Source organism: Cornus florida, unplaced genomic scaffold (assembly GCF_030987335.1).
Source record: "Cornus florida cultivar Cherokee Brave unplaced genomic scaffold, ASM3098733v1 CherokeeBrave_3.0.0_Hap2_Chr04, whole genome shotgun sequence".
NCBI lineage: Eukaryota > Viridiplantae > Streptophyta > Magnoliopsida > Cornales > Cornaceae > Cornus > Cornus florida.
Genome location: NW_026775574.1, coordinates 28,271,889 through 28,290,744, shown reverse-complemented (window position 1 = coordinate 28,290,744; position 18,856 = coordinate 28,271,889). Strand labels below are relative to the sequence as shown.

The following is an 18,856-nucleotide window of genomic DNA, read 5'->3' as shown; positions in this document are numbered from 1 at the left end:
CAGTAGGCTAGTCCTTAGTCATTACTTCCAAAGTAAGAATAAAGAAGTTTTTAATCTAAACCTCAAACTTCACATCCATTATAAATCCATAGTTCAACTATATGAATTTAGAGACTAAAAGGTCACAGTAAAATTGCAGTTGTTTGTGGTAACATATATATATATATATATATATAAATCTAGTGGCTACTTGAGAAGGATTAAAAATCAATGCATGAGGGGAAAATTACCTAACCTATATATACAACATGAAGTGAAAATACAAGTATCCGAAATCTCTTGACTTTCCAAAGTAAGCCTTCCATTTTCTCAACAAAAAACAAATCCTCTATATTACCCTCCCTTTTTTTTTTTTTTTTCTCTTTGCTTTTCGTTTTTTGTTTTCTTTTTCCATTGGCAGATTATAATGTCCTCTAAGCTTCTTTTCTTCATAGACTCCCATCAACTGTTTGGCATGTCTGACTTGTTAGCCGGATCAATGAATCTTTCAAGCTCTTTGGTTGAACCTCTGTCTTGTTTGCCTTTCAAATCAAGAGTATTTCATTATGTATTAGAAAGATAACTTAGTCATATTTATTCAGGAAAAAAAAGAAGATAATTTAGTCTATTTTTATTTAAATTTTTTACAAGGGACTTCAAGGAAACTAAATCAGTTGTATTTTAAATTGGATTTGGAATGAGTCCACCATGTTTTGCAAATAATTCTGAGGGAATATTTCACTAAGTTCAAATATTTATTTTGTTATTATGGTGATGGATGTATTATGGTACCCTGAATGTTCTCTGATATCATATATTTAGTTCATATTAGTAAGACTTAATGTTCAATTCAAGTCCTATGTGAAATAACATGGAAAAGACTCACAATTCACATGAATGTCCCAACAGAAATTTAGCTACTTTATGCAATATTTATGCGAGCTTACCTCTACCCTTAGAATGTTCAAGACCTTGCCGTTAATTGTGGTAACATTGGCATCAAGTACTTGGAAACCTAAAGAATTCATAGCCTCCATCAACCTTGCAAAGATTCCTCGCTTTTGCTTGCAGGTGAACTTGAGCAAGAAATCTTTTGTTCCAATCTGGTTTACCTCCAGTTGCACCTAAGGGAAGAATTAATAGAAAAATCAATCAGAGCATTTACTGATACAAATTAGTAGTAGTTCCTAATCAAATAATACCCACAAAATTTTTTCATCATAAGCTCTGGTGATTTACATATCTTGGGATTTGAATGAAGACTAACATCTAAATTTCAATTTCAATTTGTTCTTGGCTTTTCATACCTCTGTTTGTTTCTTTTCATCTGCAGTAGAGGACTCTTGGTTGTGCTCATTACACGGTGAATTTTTGTTGCCATCATGTACCTCATTCGCTTTTGGCATCTTCTCTTCAACATTGTTCTTATTACATTCCTCGTCTTCCATTTCCTTGAGCTCATCATGAAGTGCCTTCACCATATGCTGCAATTCCTCTATATATTCAGCTGCATCTCCCAGTATGGAAGCTCTATCCATCTGAGAAATTATTATATGAAAATTGAAAACGAAACGTGTAAGTATAGACACACATTTTTTTTTTTTCATAATACATGACATGTATGCAATTATGTAGACCTTTGATATCTTGGGGACTAGAGCGCGTAGAGTAAAGAGACCATCTTTAATCCGGTTCCTCCTATTTCTTTCTGCATCAAGATTCTTTGACTGATATTGGTCCCTTTCTGTCCTCTGCTTGGGCTTCAAATTGTGTTCCTCAACCACATGATTGGCATGCCCCAAAATGAAATGAATTTCGCGCTTTTTTGACAAATTTTCCCTGCAATTAGGATTTTTGGATCCGGGATATTTTCCGATTGATTCAAACAATGAAACCCTTTGTGGGATATGAATGGAACCTGAACTAAACAACAGGTGGTCATGTGTAGGAATTGAACCAGATCCGTCTAAGTGGGGATAAGTGATGGGATGTGCTATTGGGGGAAGAAGTTGTAGCCTAGGAATGAACTTCAAATTGTCAAGAGCAACTGGTGAATTGTTCAAGTTTTTATTAAGCAATGGATCAAGTGGTGGTTGTTCATTGATGGTCACACTGTTATTGCTTTGTGCTGTCATGACTTCTTGTCCCGAACAATGCTTATACTGATCCTTAACAAACTCTATTATCTTCTGATCTTTGGCTATCTAGAAAGAAAAAGAAAACAAGTTTCATTCCTCCACAAGTGTGTGTGTGTGTGTATATATATATATATAAAGAACAATCCAAGCATTCAGTCTTACATGTTTCGCGCTAAAGAGCTCAATTAGACCATCAACAACAGGGATGAAAACTTGGGTTCCAGTTGTATCCTGCCAACAATAGAAAAACATAACTTTTCAAGTTCTATTTGTTAAAAAAATCTACAAAATCAGCATATAATTTGTCTAATTGGATGAAACAAAACCTTAATTAAGATGGCATAATCTTCACATGGTAATGGTCTGATTTAAATAGATATATAGTGAACAATGAAACAGTTTGTGGTATAGACTAAAAATGGTTCTGAAAATCAATTTGTAACATGATGGTGGAGTCCTATTTGATTAGTTTCCATAAATGGCATGCCTTTGTTTCTTTCAATCAGAACAAGTGTCATCAACCTCAAGCCTATTTAAGAAAGCCCAAATGTTTAAACAATGCAGTACATAAAAATTACAAGAAAAAAAAAGAGAGAAATTGAAACACCCACATGCTTGCCATGGCCAAACCAGATTGGTTGAGTTGATAGTACTACCTCTCCATGAATCCTGTAATTTGTGGTCTTGTAAATAAAAACAGAACCAAACAAATATTTATGTAAGTGTATATATATATATATTTAGAGAGAGAGAGAGATTTAGGGTACCCGGAGTACAAGGGCATGGAAGAAGGAAGTAGGGCAAGTGCTTCACAAGCCTTTGTTCTTATAGGATGCTGGATATGAAAATCTTTGCACAAGTTTAGTGAATGTTGCTCTTCTCCACTTTCCTTTTTCAAATTGAAATTGTGACCATAACAACCAGCACAACAACCACCCATCCACTCAATGAATCTAATAAACAATCATCAACAAAAATTTAAAAAAAAAAAGGGTATATATTATGTTTGAAAGATTGAAATACAAAGAGATTTAAAAGAATGAAAATGTGAAATTAAATTAATAAAAATACCTTGAAGGGTCATCTCCTAATTTCCAAACAACACAGTAGTCCCATCCTTTGGTCTCCACAAGTGGTCTAAGCCACTCCACTGCTCTTTCCAAATCTCTCATTGTCTCCTACCCTTCGAACAAACCTCTGTCAGAGAGACTAGTTGTGACCTTTCTAAATGGCCTTTCAAATTAATTCCCCTTTTGTGAAACATTGAAGCACGTCTGGAAGACAAGCCTAACCGACTTTACAATTTGTGTCAGAGGAATCCGATACCCTCTCTCTCTACAGTCTCTCTCCCTCTCTCTCTCTCTATATATATCTATATACATACATACAAATATATGATATGGTGATATGAGAAGGTCAAGGACTATTTCTACAGCCTTCCAAGAAGGACTGTCATATGTCCTTTGTTTGTTAAAATAAAAAATTTAAAAAAATAATAAAAAATAATTATTCCCTCCGCTCAAAATAAATGTTCGTTTTGAAAAACTATTTAACTCTTTCAAATTAAGTGTTTATTTTGAAAATTATGACTCTCTCAAAATAAGTGTTTGCTTTTAAAATTGTGACTCACATATTTTCTTCTAAGTTACATTTTATTAAGTGAACACTTATTTTAAAATGTAGTTCGGTTATGTAATAATTTCTTTTAAAAAAACCCACATGAAGTACAGTATATGTAGTGTAATTATTGTATTGTATGGTGTATGTATTGATTGATGATTAGGAATGAGTAGAATGTGCCACAATGGAATGGTTCAAAAGCTCAAGGGAAAGGTACATGTAACTGCACATGGGCATCAATAATCACATTGATACATTGGGCGTCTTTTAAACGGTTTTGTTGTTACATTATGTAATTGGGGGATCAAAATCTTGTCCGGTACAAATCAACACATTGTGTGGGTCCCAAGTTCTACTTGGGGCCCAAGCTACTCCACAAGAAGGAAAAAGCTATCATGTAGCCACTCTTAGCTAAGCCTGCGCTTGTAGTCGTTTATCAGAGGCTGTAAAGTTTGTTCTATGAATGTAACGGTAGTGGACACATGCTCAATGTTAGAGTAACTCATCCTCGACTTATTCTATAAGAAGAGTACAGGTAGTGTGTTTGTGTAGCTTGGACCCTTCAAAATAATACATTTGACAAAATATTACTTAAGGGGCTTTTTGGCATTTTGCTTGGTGCTTTCTGTTTTGCTAGTGTACTGTTGTAGCGGAACAAAAACGCAAAGCATGTTTGGTAAAGTTTGCTATCATTTGAATAGTATTGAAGCGCTTCTGAAATTGAGACCAAAATCAGAAACATAAAAAAAAAATATTTTTTTTTGCTTCGCGCTGTAGCAAAGTACTGTTCAAAAATAAATAAATAAATAAATAAATAAAATCTAAAATGACTTTTTTAACTAGCCATTCAAAATTTCAAACTTACAACACTTTTTATCAAACATATTTTCATATCTTTTGCTTTCAAAAATCTTTCAGCAAATTTACGTTACCAAATAAGTTTCAAAATAGTGTTGAACACACTATAAAGCAGAAACATTGCTTTGAGTCAATAATTATGCACAAATTTAACTTGTTTTCCAAATATGATTAGGTTTTCAAAAATCTATATAAACTCTCTCTCTCTCTCTCTCATGATTAGTTAGGGCTTGTTTGGTAAAGCTATGGTTTTTATTATTTTTTTTATTAATTTATTTTTCTTGCTTTCATTTCAATGAAAATGGTAAGTTTTGGTAACTGGTGTTGAATTTTTGAAAAGAGAAAAGATAAAATATGTTTGGTAATTTTTTTTAAAAAAATGAATCTTTTATTTACTATTTGAGTATAATTGAAAAATAATAATTTTAATATTTTATTTACTATTCAAGTATAATTAAAAATAATAAAATAACATATTATTTATTAGTCGAGTATAATAAAATAATTTTTAAAATTTTATTTACTATTTGAGTATAATTGAAAAATAATAAAATAAATTTCTCTAATTGTGAAAAATAATAAAACAACATTTCTCTAATTCTCATTTTGAAAAATCATAAAATAACAATATCTAAAAATCAAAAAGAAAAACAAAAGCTTCATTTTGAAGTGGGAATTGCAAGGGAGATGACAACTAGTTTTCAAAAGTTTTGAAATGTGAAAAGGCAAAATAGAGTTACCAAACGGATTTTGATGCCATATGAAAAAAAAAAAAAAAAAAAAAAAAAAAAAACCCACAACAGAAAATCAAACTCAAAGTGTTACCAAACAGGGCCTTATAGCTTCAAAGATAAAAATAGTTTAGCTATTGAAAGCTTGTTAAAAGTATTTTGTATATTTCTATGTACTTGAGAGTACAAAAAATTACACTTGAGTGATTTTAGGGTCATATTCTCAATCAAATCATAATGGCCAAACCACCTGGGCATTAGGGCCAATGTGAGTAGGATCGCTTAGCCATGCTTCATAATTGGAAAAACGAGCACCGTGAAAATACATACCACTCAGCCAAAGAAAGATGATGGAGAGTTTACCGAAATGGGCAAGCATATTGAAGATTCAGAAGATTCTGTTCAGAAAAGCAAGGTTTCTATTTACCTTCACCAATTCAGAATTTGAAGGAAAGAGGAATCGATCGAACTTCAAATGGGTCAGAGCATTCGCGAAGTGTTTGTGATCTACCAATAACCATTCTACAAAGATTGAGGAGTAAGTTTGGAGTCTGTAGCAATCGGACGGGGAGTCACGAGCAAAAGCCTGGGATGTTCAGCAACTAGTTCTTGGTAGAACGAAGTGGGTGTGAGCCTGAATTAGACTCCGTTGTACTTTGCTTCGAAGATAGTGGATCGTTTCGCTCCAGATTACAAAAATCTCTGTGTTTTTCATCCTGGTTGATTGGTTTTCTTCCAACTAGGGCTTCCACGCACAAATCATGTCTTAAATTTTGTTTACTTTACTTACAATTTATTTTTACTTTGTAAGTTTGATTTTAATTTAATTTAATTTATTTTACTTACACTTTATTTTTACTAGTTCAAACCACATATTTTTATCTCATTAATTTTATTTTCTCCTCAATTTTTATATGGATTGCGGTACATTAGTTGAGTACATTAATAAGATAGTGATTACTTCTATTGATTCAGCCAACTCATACTCTCAAACATCTAACAAATTTTAAATTTATTACTTCTATGCCTAATCAATTCCACTATTTTAACTTACATGATAACTTACAAGTATACATATTTCTTAGTATGTCTTCCGATTCAACCTTTCAAAAGTTGTTTACTTGTACTAATGCACTCCCACTTCTTAAAGTCTGTCTAGCAACTTGTGCACTCACACACACTTAGACATCTGATTGGCTCCGGAGCTTGTTAGATCACAAATGACACATCTCTTTTTATATAGACATTCCATCTACTTTCTATCTACCTTCTAAAACTGCCCACACAAATATCTACCACACAACAAAACTCATTGCACTTGATCTATAATCTTTCTCTACACTCTACACATATTTACAACTACTTCACAATCTCCGCGTCAACATGGAAGACTTTAGAACTCCACTCTCTTATTAGTGTCATTTAGAGAACCTGACATTAAGGACCAAGTTACACAATTTGTAAGGAGTGAGATCGAGAATTGGCTTTGTTGGATGCATATTTTACTCCATTTTTGTCCCATCTTAGCAAATACATTGATCGGTCAAAAGATATAAATAGAGTGCTTTTCGTTTGTTAAGAGAAACTAATCAACAATAGAGGCAGTCTAATTTTTAATCAAAGGAAAAGGTTGGTGTAATTATGCTTACATTTTAATAGAGATGAATATAGTTGACACACAAAAATGATAGTCATGTGACAGCCATCTCATTGCATACGTGCACGAATAAGAAAGGAGCAAATGGACCAATAACAAGTTGACACGTGGACATTGTTAAAAGTGATGATTATTCCTGCACTTGGACTTATCCGTACTCACACGCACTACCCACACACCGAATTTGCTTATTTGAAGACTTGAATCCTCACCATCCACTTTGGAAGGTACAAGAGATATCACTGGGCACAAAGTCTTTGACACTTAGACAGTCTAGAAATTTTAACATGGCGAAGTAATATTGTAACAGCCGGCCATTTTATTCTAATACTTAGTGGGCATCCTAAGAGCATGTTTAGCAACTATTTTTACTTCAGTTTTTTTTGCTTTTACTAGTATAATGTACTGTAGAGAAACAAAATTATGAAGCATATTTGGATTTGCTGTCATTTGAATATTACCGAAGCATTTGCCGAAAAAAGGCCAAAATCGAAAATATAAAAATGATGATTTTTTGTTGCTTCCACAATGTAGCGAAGGCACTGTTCAAAAAAAAAAAAAAAACTTCTAAATATTTTTAATTAGTTATTTAATTTTTCAAACTTGCAATACTTTTTACCAAACATGATTTTATATTTTTGCTTCCAAAAATTTGACAACAAATTTACGTTACCAAACAAACTTTGAAATAATATTAAACACACTCTAAAACAAAAACACTATTTTTATTTCAGATGGCACAAAACAAAAGTAGTTGCCCAAATAGTGTTTTTGTTAGAAAGATAATGGATTGCAATTGGGTTTGACTATTTGAAGCATGCACAGAAAGACCGTGACTTAATGAGTTCCTATTACATGTGATGAGTCAATTTGAGTTAGATATTAGGTAAAGAAAGAAAAGATAATATATCCAAAAGTTTGAAATTAAATTACACCGAATTAATAAGGTGATTCAAATTCAAAGTACGGGAGAATATCTTCGAATCCCCAACAAATTGCAATAGACCAGGAGAATTGTCATATATAGATACGAAGCCTGACTACTAAACAAGTACGATAAAGACGACATATTAAATCCCTGCCTTTAGTTTAGACATCCAGTGACTGACTTGATTGTCGGAGAGCTCTTGGCAGACACAAAACCGGTGCCGTCAAGATTTATCAATTTTTTTTTTTCTCTTCTTTATAAGAAAACAGTGTCGTCTCGGGTCTTGCTGATTTCTGCTTCAACAGCTGGCGCCATCTGTGAGAACAATTAGTTTCCTGAAAAAATATGGCTCAGGTTCGGATGCATTGTTCCAAATTTATGGGGAATTACTGACGTCCCAGATGATCTTGAATTCAATTTCGTTCCCGATACTACAATGCTATCAATACCCAAAACCCATATCATCCATCAAGCAATCCCACTAATTGGTGTAAATGTTAATTTTTTGTTGGATATTTGATTGAATCAACAAACTGATGCGACCAACAGACGACACAATGTCAAGTCAAAAATGTTGGAATTTTTATATATATATTTAAATAATAAAAATTATTGTATGGTCCTATGTACTACGTTTTCTAAAATAAGATTGCAATGTGATTATTGATACTTGATGGATTGGGTTGTACTTTCTAATTTGGTGGTTTAATTAGGAGTATGGTTTTATACCGTTGGATTGTGGTTTTCCAACTTATTTGGTGTGATTTAATTCTAACCATTGATATCTAAGTTTCCATGATAGAAAGGGAGACTTAGATATGCTTGTTTGTAGAAAAGCCGTCACCCCCTGTTGTTGTTGTATATAAGGGTTTTAAAACCCTTATTCAGTCCTATCGTATCGACGACTTTCAGAAGGGGGTAAAGCGCTCTAATTTTTTTTCAGATCTCTCGAAGGGCGCTAAGGAATTTTTAAAGGTATCTAAAGTTGAATTTTCTAATCAGGTATGATATCTAAATTACTCTTTAATTAATTACAGTATACTTGATTTCTACATGAATTACTGAAATAAAACCCAACAAATTGGTATCAGAGCCAGATTAAGGGCTAAGATTTTCTCGTAGAAATCAAGATGAAAGGAATTAAAAGTATATCATATATTATTTAAATTTATGGGCATGAGAATTTCTGGATTCCATTCATTATTTTTTCTAATTGATCATGCCTATTGATTTATTGTCGCGGTTGCGCACATGGCCGCTTGACTAGTGGTTTATATATTTTTTGTTTTGTTCCTCCATCTACTTGATTATATAGTCCGTGGAATACAATTTAAGAATGGTAGAATATGGAAAGTCAATTAGTATTAAAAAGCATGCCAATTGTGTGTCGCCACTAGTTGGTTGTCATGGTTGTGGTATTAGACTATGACTTCCTTGTTTTATTGTTAGCCTGTATTAATCTTCTCGACAATTGCACAGGACTACATTTAAGATCTTGTTGGCTGTGATCCTGATATCAATGTGGCATGTTGTTTAATTGCATGTTGTTAAATATATTTACAAGTGTAGTTGTAGATTTTGTTTGTTAACTATGCAACTGTGTATTGTTTTATAGTGCTTTATAAACTAACTTTATTTTGGATCTGCCAAATATTTCTGAGAGTGACAATGAGGATTCAAAATATATATATATATATATATATATATATATATATATATATATATATATATATATGAAGAAGAAACTAGTATTTAGACAAATCTGACTGTTGAACACATTTGTGCATATGAACCTGTATAAAGGAGGAAAACCATTATTACCAAGTTTGTGATATCTTTGTTACCCATCATGCATCGTTTTGTTTCATAGGAATTAAGTTTAGCTTTCCCAGTAATGCTTATTTGCATAAAGGATTTCAAATAGAATTGTGGCACTTCGGGGTACAATTATTCTCTCAATTCGTCACTTTATAGTCATTTATAATTATATATAAAACAAATGCATCGGTTTTAATACGCAAACCATTTATGTAAAAATTATAATATTATATTATAATGAAAGTTTGCTTAGAAACACTAATCCTACGGATACAGATATAGGTATGAACACATAATTAATTCATGTATATATATATATATTCATGAGTTAGAGATGTACATATACAAGTGATGTAAATTTTTTCTTGCCCACATATTTGACTGATTGGTTTTGTGAGCAAGCCTTTGTATTGTGAATATATATGTTTTGATATATATATATATATATATGCAAGATTGCATGTTTAGTAGTGCGATTAACAGTTAGAAATATATATATATATATATGAAGTTTCTACTTTCATGAATTTAAAGTGGACTAGTTTATTTGAATGTGTTTATACATTCACGCATTAAATGCATAAATGGTCAATGAGGTATTAAAGTGTGACTTGTTTTTTGCCTAGTTGATGTTAGGTTTAGAATTTTAATTCATATTATATTACATGTAATCAGTGACCTTTGAGTGTGACATGAGGTTGTGTGCTTATTTAGTCACATTGAGTAATTAATGATAATTGTTCAATTTTAAGTTGAAAACTTATAGGAGCTTGCGTTCCATAAGTAAATATTATTAACCTAATTGATTTAAAGATTCAAAGTACTTTAAATTGTTTGTCGGATATATAATATACATGCATCACGGTTTAGTTATTCCTATTTTAATTAAAGTATATATAGAATTGAGATTTTTAAATCTTGATTGATGTGCATGTTATTATTATATTATTCATTGTAATTTCTTAAGATGTATGAGAAGGCTTTATTTTATTTGTATTAAAGCCATTTATATTGCAGTGAAATTAAATGCTTCATAATTTTGGGTTTGGCTTATGTACACTATATAAATATGAATATAAATAAAATGGAATATCTACAGTTTATGTCTTTCCTTGGGGTTTAGGAAGACTGGTAAAGTGACCGTTTCAAAGGTAATACCTAAAGTGGGTGATGCCTGCCAAAAGGTGACACGCTCACGGAGGGTATTATTATTATTATTATTATTATTATTATTTAAATTTTTTTTTAAGACATTGGTCTTATTGAGGTCTCACAGTGCATTTACCTACATGAAAGCATTAGTTCTGCCAAAAGGTGATCAATGTCTTAGTGCGGGATAAGTGAGTAGAATATTTGAGAGTGCTTGGATTATAACTAAATAACCCTCTTGCCAAAAGGTAGTGGAAGTGTTTAGTAATAATTCAAGTATAATCAAATAGGTCTATGTGCAATTTGATCGCAGGTTTGGGGGGTAAAGTAAATCTAAATTTCTGCCAAAAGGTGATTTTTTTTATGGCATTTTATCTGTTCCCGCAGGGTGGACGATTTTGCACATAGTAAAACACCCTGATAAATTCGGCTTAAAACCCCAAGCACGAATTAAAGTTATAATCCCTAAAGCTGAGATATATTATTATATGTTGTTTATGTGATGTTATTCAATATAACATTTATTCAGGTTATAGTCGCTTCAGCAATTTAAAGATTTCTTATAGGGATTGAACCATTGAATGATTAAAATTATACCGCCTAGAAAACAGGTTTTGATATTATATTGGATTTCTTAGACTACATATCTGTTGTTTTAGAAAAAAAACCCATATGCCCAGTGTATTGTCTTCTTAGGTAGAAAAGTTGTTGCATTTTTTAAGTGAACTACAGGTACTACCATGCCATTAGATTAATTTATACTTCTATTGGTGATACTATTCAGGGTGGTATTCTAGTTTTGATACTGCTAAGGAGTTTCTTGATTTGATCAAGAAAGAGTTAATGGGTATTAAGAAATAACTACAATACTATTATCTGATATGGATTATGTTAGTGAGATATGATGGTAATGGTTCAGTGAGGGAGTACATCTATAAGATGTGCAAGCTGGTTAATGATCTGAGATAGTAGAGAATCATATTTGCTAATAAGTTAATTAGTCCACATGGTGATCTATTCTCTGCTTAGGTTTTTCCAGCTTTTCAAGGTGAATTATAATTCACAAGAAGTTAAATGTGGCATTAACCAGCTGTTAGCATTTTGTGTTATTGAATGGAAACAACTCAAGGGTGTTAAAACTGAGTCAGCTTATCTTGCGGTGATAGTAAGAATAGTTTCATGAAGAAACTAGGCGGCAAGAAAGTGAATAAGGCTAAACAGAATAAAAACAACATTGATCATGGAATGATAAATGTTGATCATGTAGAAATAAAAGGACATCAAAAGAAAAGGTTATTGTGGTGAAAAGAAAAACAAAGCAAGAAAGAAAATTGCCATATTAATATTTGAGCTTAACTTGGTAAAAATATAGGTATAAACATGGTGGATGGATTCGGGTGTCATCCTACTTACTTTTTATTTTTCAATTAACTCGATACCATCCGAATAAAATCGTGTTTTGGTCAGAGAGGATTCATCTATGTTATGCATAGGATATTGGGAAATGTCTCTCAAAAGAGATTTGCACGCTTGGTCAAGGATGAGATTATTAGGTCACAAATTTTATACGTTGGTTATGTCAAAGGACAAATGCTAAGAAATGCAATTTTGAGGCTAGTCGGTCATTTGGTTTTAGACTATATTTATACCGACATTTGTGGTCCATTTCTTATTGTAGCTCGTTTGCAGCAAAGGTATTTCATTGTTATCATTGATTGGTTTCCAAGGTATGATTGTGTACTTAATCCACCAAAAGTCCGAAACACTTGATGTGTGTAAAATCTACTAGACTAAAGTTGAAAGTAGTTGGTATAAAGATTATGATTTTAAGATCGGACTAAGGTGGTGAGTTTTAATGGGAGAATGGTAAGGAGGGTGTAAATCGTAGTATTTTAGTACATACTTAAAGAGCAGTGCATTGTGCACAGTACATCACTCCTAGTTTTCTTGAACAGAATAAAGTTGCAAAAAATAGAAAGTGTAGGGATGTTTTATAGAGATAGAGTTATATAATGTGGATATCAAGGAGCTTGATACTCACATTATCAATGATTATTTTATTGGGTATCTTGAAATATTAAAGGATTCAAGATTGATTATTGGAATATATCATGCATATTTAATAAGAATAGTAAATCCAGTGGGAGTTTAAGATATTGTAGTTTCTTTTGCAGAAAAACATTTTCGGCAACTATTCTATTTATTTCAGACTCCATTCCACTTTCTTTAGTGGTTTCAGTTAAAGCTTATATTCCCACTCTTTTAGTTATTCCCACTCATTTAGTTATTTCTCATTTTGCAGTCTCTTCTTTTAGTTTCCAATCTAGTTCCTAAGCATGTTTAGCCTAGGAGATTTTTTAAAGCATGGAAATATGTTGTAGTTGGTGATTTTGAGGTGTTTGATGGATAAAAGGAAAAAAAAAAAAAAAAAAATGATGGCCAAGTGCTTAAGCAAAAGTTAAGTGTTGATTTATTTGAGATTTTTTCTCCAATTTCTTTAAAGGACTCTTTAAAGGTCATTATTTCATTATCATTCATTTATAGCTAAAGCAAGTTTTATAGCAATGGTATCAAAATTTTGATACAGTGGTTACCAATTATAGGTTGAAAGAGAATGTTATGGATAAATGCATATACCTCGAGTTCAGTGGGAGTCATTTTTTATTTTCCTTATCCTATATGTTGATGATTTTTTGCAAGGTAGCAATGACATTCATGTGATACATGACATTAAGAATTTTATGTAAAGTTTTTGACATGAAGGACATGGGTAAGTAAAGTATGTCTTTGGTATTATGATCCATAGAGATCACACTACTGGAATACTTGGACTTTCTCTAAAGGCTTATATTAATTAAGTATATGGAAACAATTTAAGGATGACCAAGCGTATTAAGCCCATTGACATAAAGTACATTTTCAAGCATAAGAAGGTTAAGGTTGAAGTGTCATTAAAATTTTCCTATGTGGTTACAGAAAGATTGTTGCAAATCCTTTTACTAAAGTTTTCAGCCGAAGATAATAACGTATTTAAAGAGCATGTGATTCGGATAGGTGTTCGAGAGTCATTATGGTATGATGTCTAGTATTTATTTTGTATATGCTACATTATAGTTAGTTTCTTTACGCCTTGTGGTGACAGTTATTTTTCCTCCAGTTTACGCCTTATAGTGACAGTTATTTGCATCCAAAATAAAGTTATAATGCATAATTATTATTATTACCTTGATATATATATGGTTTATGCACGTGCTATTATATTTGTCTGGAGTGATATTTCACTCATGAGGTTGTTTGGGTTAGATGTGAGATTGACACTACATCGATAAATCCAAAATAATTATTAAAGGTTGTCTAAGAGTGATAATTCACTCATACTGTTGTTTGGGCTAGATATGAGATTAACGTCATATCGGTAAATCCAAGTATAAGATTTGTTTGGGAGTGGTATTTCACTCATGAGATTGTTTGGATTAGATGTGAGATTGACACCACATTGGTAAATCCAAACATAAATATTAAATTTTGCCTGTGGGAGTTTTTTCACAGTCCATGAGGATAGCTTGGGCTAGATATGGGATTGGCTCCATATCGGTAAACCCTCACACTAAACAGAAGGTTGGCGATTTGCTGTAATATGTTCAGGTGACATACAGCGATGGTATGAAGTATGATGGATAGCTTGGGCTAGATATGGGATTGACTCTATATCGGTAAACCCTCACACTGAACAGAAGGTTGGCGGCTTGCTGTAATATGTTTAGGTGACATACCGCAATGGTATGAAGCAGGACGGATAGTGAGGTGTGCGTTTAGACCCCATGCAGTTTGCACATCTCATGAAATACAGTAAAACCACTATATTTGCTTAAATCCTAAATGGAATCAGTTTTGAGATCATGGAACTGTTTAGACTAATATATTACTTGTTTACGCATTCATGATCCACTATTGAGGAAATTTATGGAGGAGAGTGTTCTAAAGTTTCAATCCATTAATTTCGATAATTGTGTTTTCTAAATAAAAATGAGTGGCCACTTGACTTTTATAAAGTGTGTTGCAATCCATAGTGTCATTTTATAAAATTTAGAGTGCATGGACTAAGTGGGAGATTGTTGGAATTTTTATATATATATTTAAATAATAAAAATTATTGTATGGTCCTATGTACTACGTTTTCTAAAATAGGATTGCAATGTGATTATTGATACTTAATGGATTGAGTTGTACTTTCCAATTTGGTAGTTTAATTGGGAGTATGGTTTTATACCGTTGGATTGTGGTTTTCCAACTTATTTGGTGTGATTTAATTCTAACCGTTGATATCTAAGTTTCCATGATAGGAAGGGAGACTTAGATATGCTTGTTTGTAGAGAAGTCGTTCCCCCCTGTTGTTGTTATATATAAGGGTTTTAAAACCCAGTCCTATCGTATCGACGACTTTCAGAAGGGGGTAAAGCGCTCTAATTTTTTTCAGATCTCTCAAAGGGCGCTAAGGAATTCTTAAAGGTATCTAAAGTTGAATTTTCTAATCAGGTATAGATATCTAAATTATTCTTTAATTAATTACAGTATACTTGATTTTTACATGAATTATTGAAATAAAACCCAACAAAAAACGCTGCAACCCAAGCGAACAGCTCGAAAACTAACGTCAGGGCATATTGGCTTGAGATGGGAGTAAATTACGACTCCAAAGCAGCGCATGCTGCTAAAAAAACAAAAAAAAAACTCTAATTTGAATCCTCAGAGGTATATTCGGCTATATATGTGCCATTATAGCAGTGGCCCTGTACACACAAATTTTGTAAGTCTGCAATAGAAACAAAATATAGAGCAAAATAGAATTTTATTAATTTATGAATGTGGAGTACAGTCCTTTGTAATATCTTTTACAAAAAAAGAATGGTCCTCTGATTCGATCTCTTTGTTTTTGGTTGGTTGGATCAAAGGGCTGTACGAGCTTGTTCTTGAATCACTGTGGAATTTGATGAAGAACGGCACGTTGTTGGATGTGCTTGATGTTCTTCGCTTTTGGGTTTCGATTCTGAATTTGTGTCTGAATTCTGAGTCTCTGGGTTTCTGAATCTCTGAACTTCTGAATTCTGAATTTGTGTCTGAATTTGTAGACTTCTGAATTCTGAATCCTCTCCCATTTTTCTTCCTCCAAGCCTCTATTTATAAGCTTCTTGGATTAATAGGATGATGACACGTGTCATCTCCTGATAAGGAAAAAACTATAACTGGGCCGGGCCGGTTATATTGTGATAATTATCTTTAAAGATAATTATTCAAAATATATTTTATTAGGAATAATTATCGTTTCATTTAATTATCTGGGCTGGGCTAATTAAATAATTTAAGTGGACCAAGCCTGGTAAATTAAATAATTTATTTAAACATTAGGCCTATATTTAATGGGTCCATTCGTTAAAACCAAAGCCCATTAAATTTTAGTGTCTACAAATTGCCCCTACTTCGAGTTCCATGTTTAACAGGATTTGTTTCCTTTTTCAAGTGGGACTTGAAGTATCCAACTTTGAATTTGGAAAAGTTCTTTTTTTTTTTTTTACTTTTCTATTCAATCTTGGATTGTAATTCTTCACTTTTCAATTTGAACAATAAGTCCAAAGATCCTATTAAAGAAAGGAATTTTTTTTTTCTCTATAAATATAATCATAGGCCATGGGTTCATCAATATCACCTTAAAGCTTCGAAGTCACTATTAGACCCAAAGATACTTGAGTAACGCACCGACAACTTGATTGATCTGTTGGTACGTATCTTTCCCAGCTCATTTCTTTTTTTTTCTCCGTGTTGTTTTTGTACTGCTATGAACCCTTCCATTTTTTTTAAACTGGCACATGTGTTTATCTAATCAATATCTTGATTTGACAACCAAAAGAATCCTACACACATATAGGATAATGGATCAGCATATGTGTAATTGCCCTTCATTTTTTTCTTTTTTTTCTTTTTTTTTTTCAAACCCATATACAAGACATTGTATTGGTAATTCATAATATGCACGTAAAACGAAAAAGAAAGTTTATCCAACTTTCCTTCTTTAAACTGACAGTTGCTATTTTGCTTGTATTCTACACGGTTTTTTCCTGTGTTACGCTTTTGACCAAATTTGGACTGTGAATGTATCTCTATTTTTTTTTTTTTTTCACGCTAGATTTTTTTCATCACTCTTTTCCTGTTTTTTTTTTTTTTTTGTTATTCTTTTTTCCTCTATAAATTTTTGTCTTTCCTATGTTTTCCTCCTTTTTCTTTTCCTTCTCTTTTTTTCTTCTTTCTTTTCCTTTTTTTTTTCTTCTCCTTTTTTTTTTCTTCCTTTCGTGAATTTTTTTTTTCCTCTCTCTCTTCTCCACGTTTTTTTTTTTTTTTTCTCTCCACGCATGCAGGAGAACATATATATATATATATATTTTTCTCTCTCCAAGCACGCTGGAGAACTTTTTTTTTTTTTTTTTCACGCATACTGGAGCAAATTTTTTTTTTTTTTTCTAACCCCCCTTTTTTTTTTCTTTGCAGGGCTTGATTGGGTATAACAACTTGATTTGTGTCAACCGTAGCAGAAATTGAATCCTCCTTCTAGACAACACCGATTTGAGCTTTGGTATCCATCATGGTGGTGTTCAAGTGTTTCGCAAAGCAAAAGCTGACTATCTTAGAGAGCAAAAATAGTCAACGAGTCCAAGGAACGACATTAAGTGTATATGACTCACTTTTTGGTCGCAATGCTATTCAAGTGCCTGATTCGAACAATAAACATTGTTCACCTCATTGGACATGCACGGCCACATGCGAACTCACCGACTTTGGTCCTGATCAGATTAATGAAGAATCTATTGTCTCTAAAGCCTTGATACTAAATTCTTCACTTCATGAGAGAGTTGTTGAAGAAAACCAGTTTTCACTATTGGGTCTTAATGTTCAGGCGAAGGAAATATCATGGAGTATTCCCTATAAACTTCCTGCTGAATTGCTATACACCGAACTATATTGGGAGTGGTTAGAAGATGTTTTGGCGCGTTTCCACGACTTTCTATCAAAACAACAACTATATGGTGCTTTATTCGCCTCCCTATTTTCCTATGACCGTCATGAAGATGTATTCAAAGCATTCCTTGAATGTTGGTGCCCAGCCACTAATACACTTCATTATTCTATTGGCGAGCTATTAATTTCTCTTCGAGATCTATATATGCTAGGTGGTCTCCCTCACCAAGGAACAATTTATGATGAAGTTATTCCTTGTGCAGATGAACTATCAAGAGCTAGTAACAACAAAAATTCTATCCCTTTGAGTTGTCAACACCTATTTTTGGCCTTCCACAGACTTTCCAAGAAGTATAAAGGAGATCAGAATGTGAAGATATCTGACTGGATTAATTTCTGGTTTAAAGGTGCATCAAGACATGCCAAACGTTCAAAGAAATCAACAAAAAATAAAATTCACTGCCCTATGAGGACTCAAAATCCGTCTGGTGTGATCCCTCCTGTCCGGTCGATGTCCACCAAAGAGAAAGAAGTATTTATCAACCTTGGTGTAGATGAAACATCGAGAGACACCACTTATCTAGCTGCTTTTTTAGCATGTTGGCTCTGCAAATTTGCCTTACCTGCACACCCTGGCAACATAATTCGTCCTGGGACTTTCAAGGTCGCAAGCATGTTAGTAGATGGCTGCAACATTTGTCTTTCCATCCCGGTTCTGGCCAGTATTTACAGAGGCTTGAACGAGATTGTTTCCTCACCAGATCCTAGAAGCTGCTCTGTGATATTTCCTATTCACTATGTATTCGGATGGTTGAGTGAATATTTCAGAACTAATTTCACCATTTCTAATACCAACTATTGGCCTAGAATGACATTACATGCAGGCGAAAGAGGAACAAGATACTTTGACCATTTTAAAGCCCAAAATTTATTCAGATCATGTAAAGGAATAAACTTAACTCGAATGGCT

The 18,856-nt window shown here is 32.8% G+C and overlaps 1 protein-coding gene across 1 annotated transcript; it reads right to left on the bottom strand.

Moving 5' to 3' along the window:
- Positions 1-82: 82 nt before the first annotated feature.
- LOC132304872 (transcription factor bHLH90) lies at positions 83-3,682 on the bottom strand. Its single transcript, XM_059802577.1, has 8 exons — positions 3,189-3,682; positions 2,885-3,070; positions 2,729-2,786; positions 2,280-2,348; positions 1,617-2,183; positions 1,287-1,517; positions 927-1,103; positions 83-521 (listed from the first exon to the last, which is right to left on the bottom strand). Exons 1-8 carry the CDS (start codon positions 3,287-3,289, stop codon positions 429-431), a joined length of 1,482 nt encoding a protein of 493 aa, XP_059658560.1. The 5' UTR covers positions 3,290-3,682; the 3' UTR covers positions 83-428.
- Between the last annotated feature and the right edge of the window lie 15,174 nt (positions 3,683-18,856).

What these genes read in the sequence shown, in the direction of transcription:
- LOC132304872 (XM_059802577.1), bottom strand. Translation starts at nt 3,289, where the DNA reads ATGAGAGATTTGGAAAGAGCAGTGGAGTGGCTTAGACCACTTGTGGAG. An exon ending in TTAGGAGATGACCCTTCAAG is followed by an intron (nt 3,071 to 3,188) that starts GTATTTTTATTA and finishes ATTGTTTATTAG; the next exon opens with ATTCATTGAGTGGATGGGTG. An exon ending in TGAACATTCTAAGGGTAGAG is followed by an intron (nt 522 to 926) that starts GTAAGCTCGCAT and finishes TTGATTTGAAAG; the next exon opens with GCAAACAAGACAGAGGTTCA.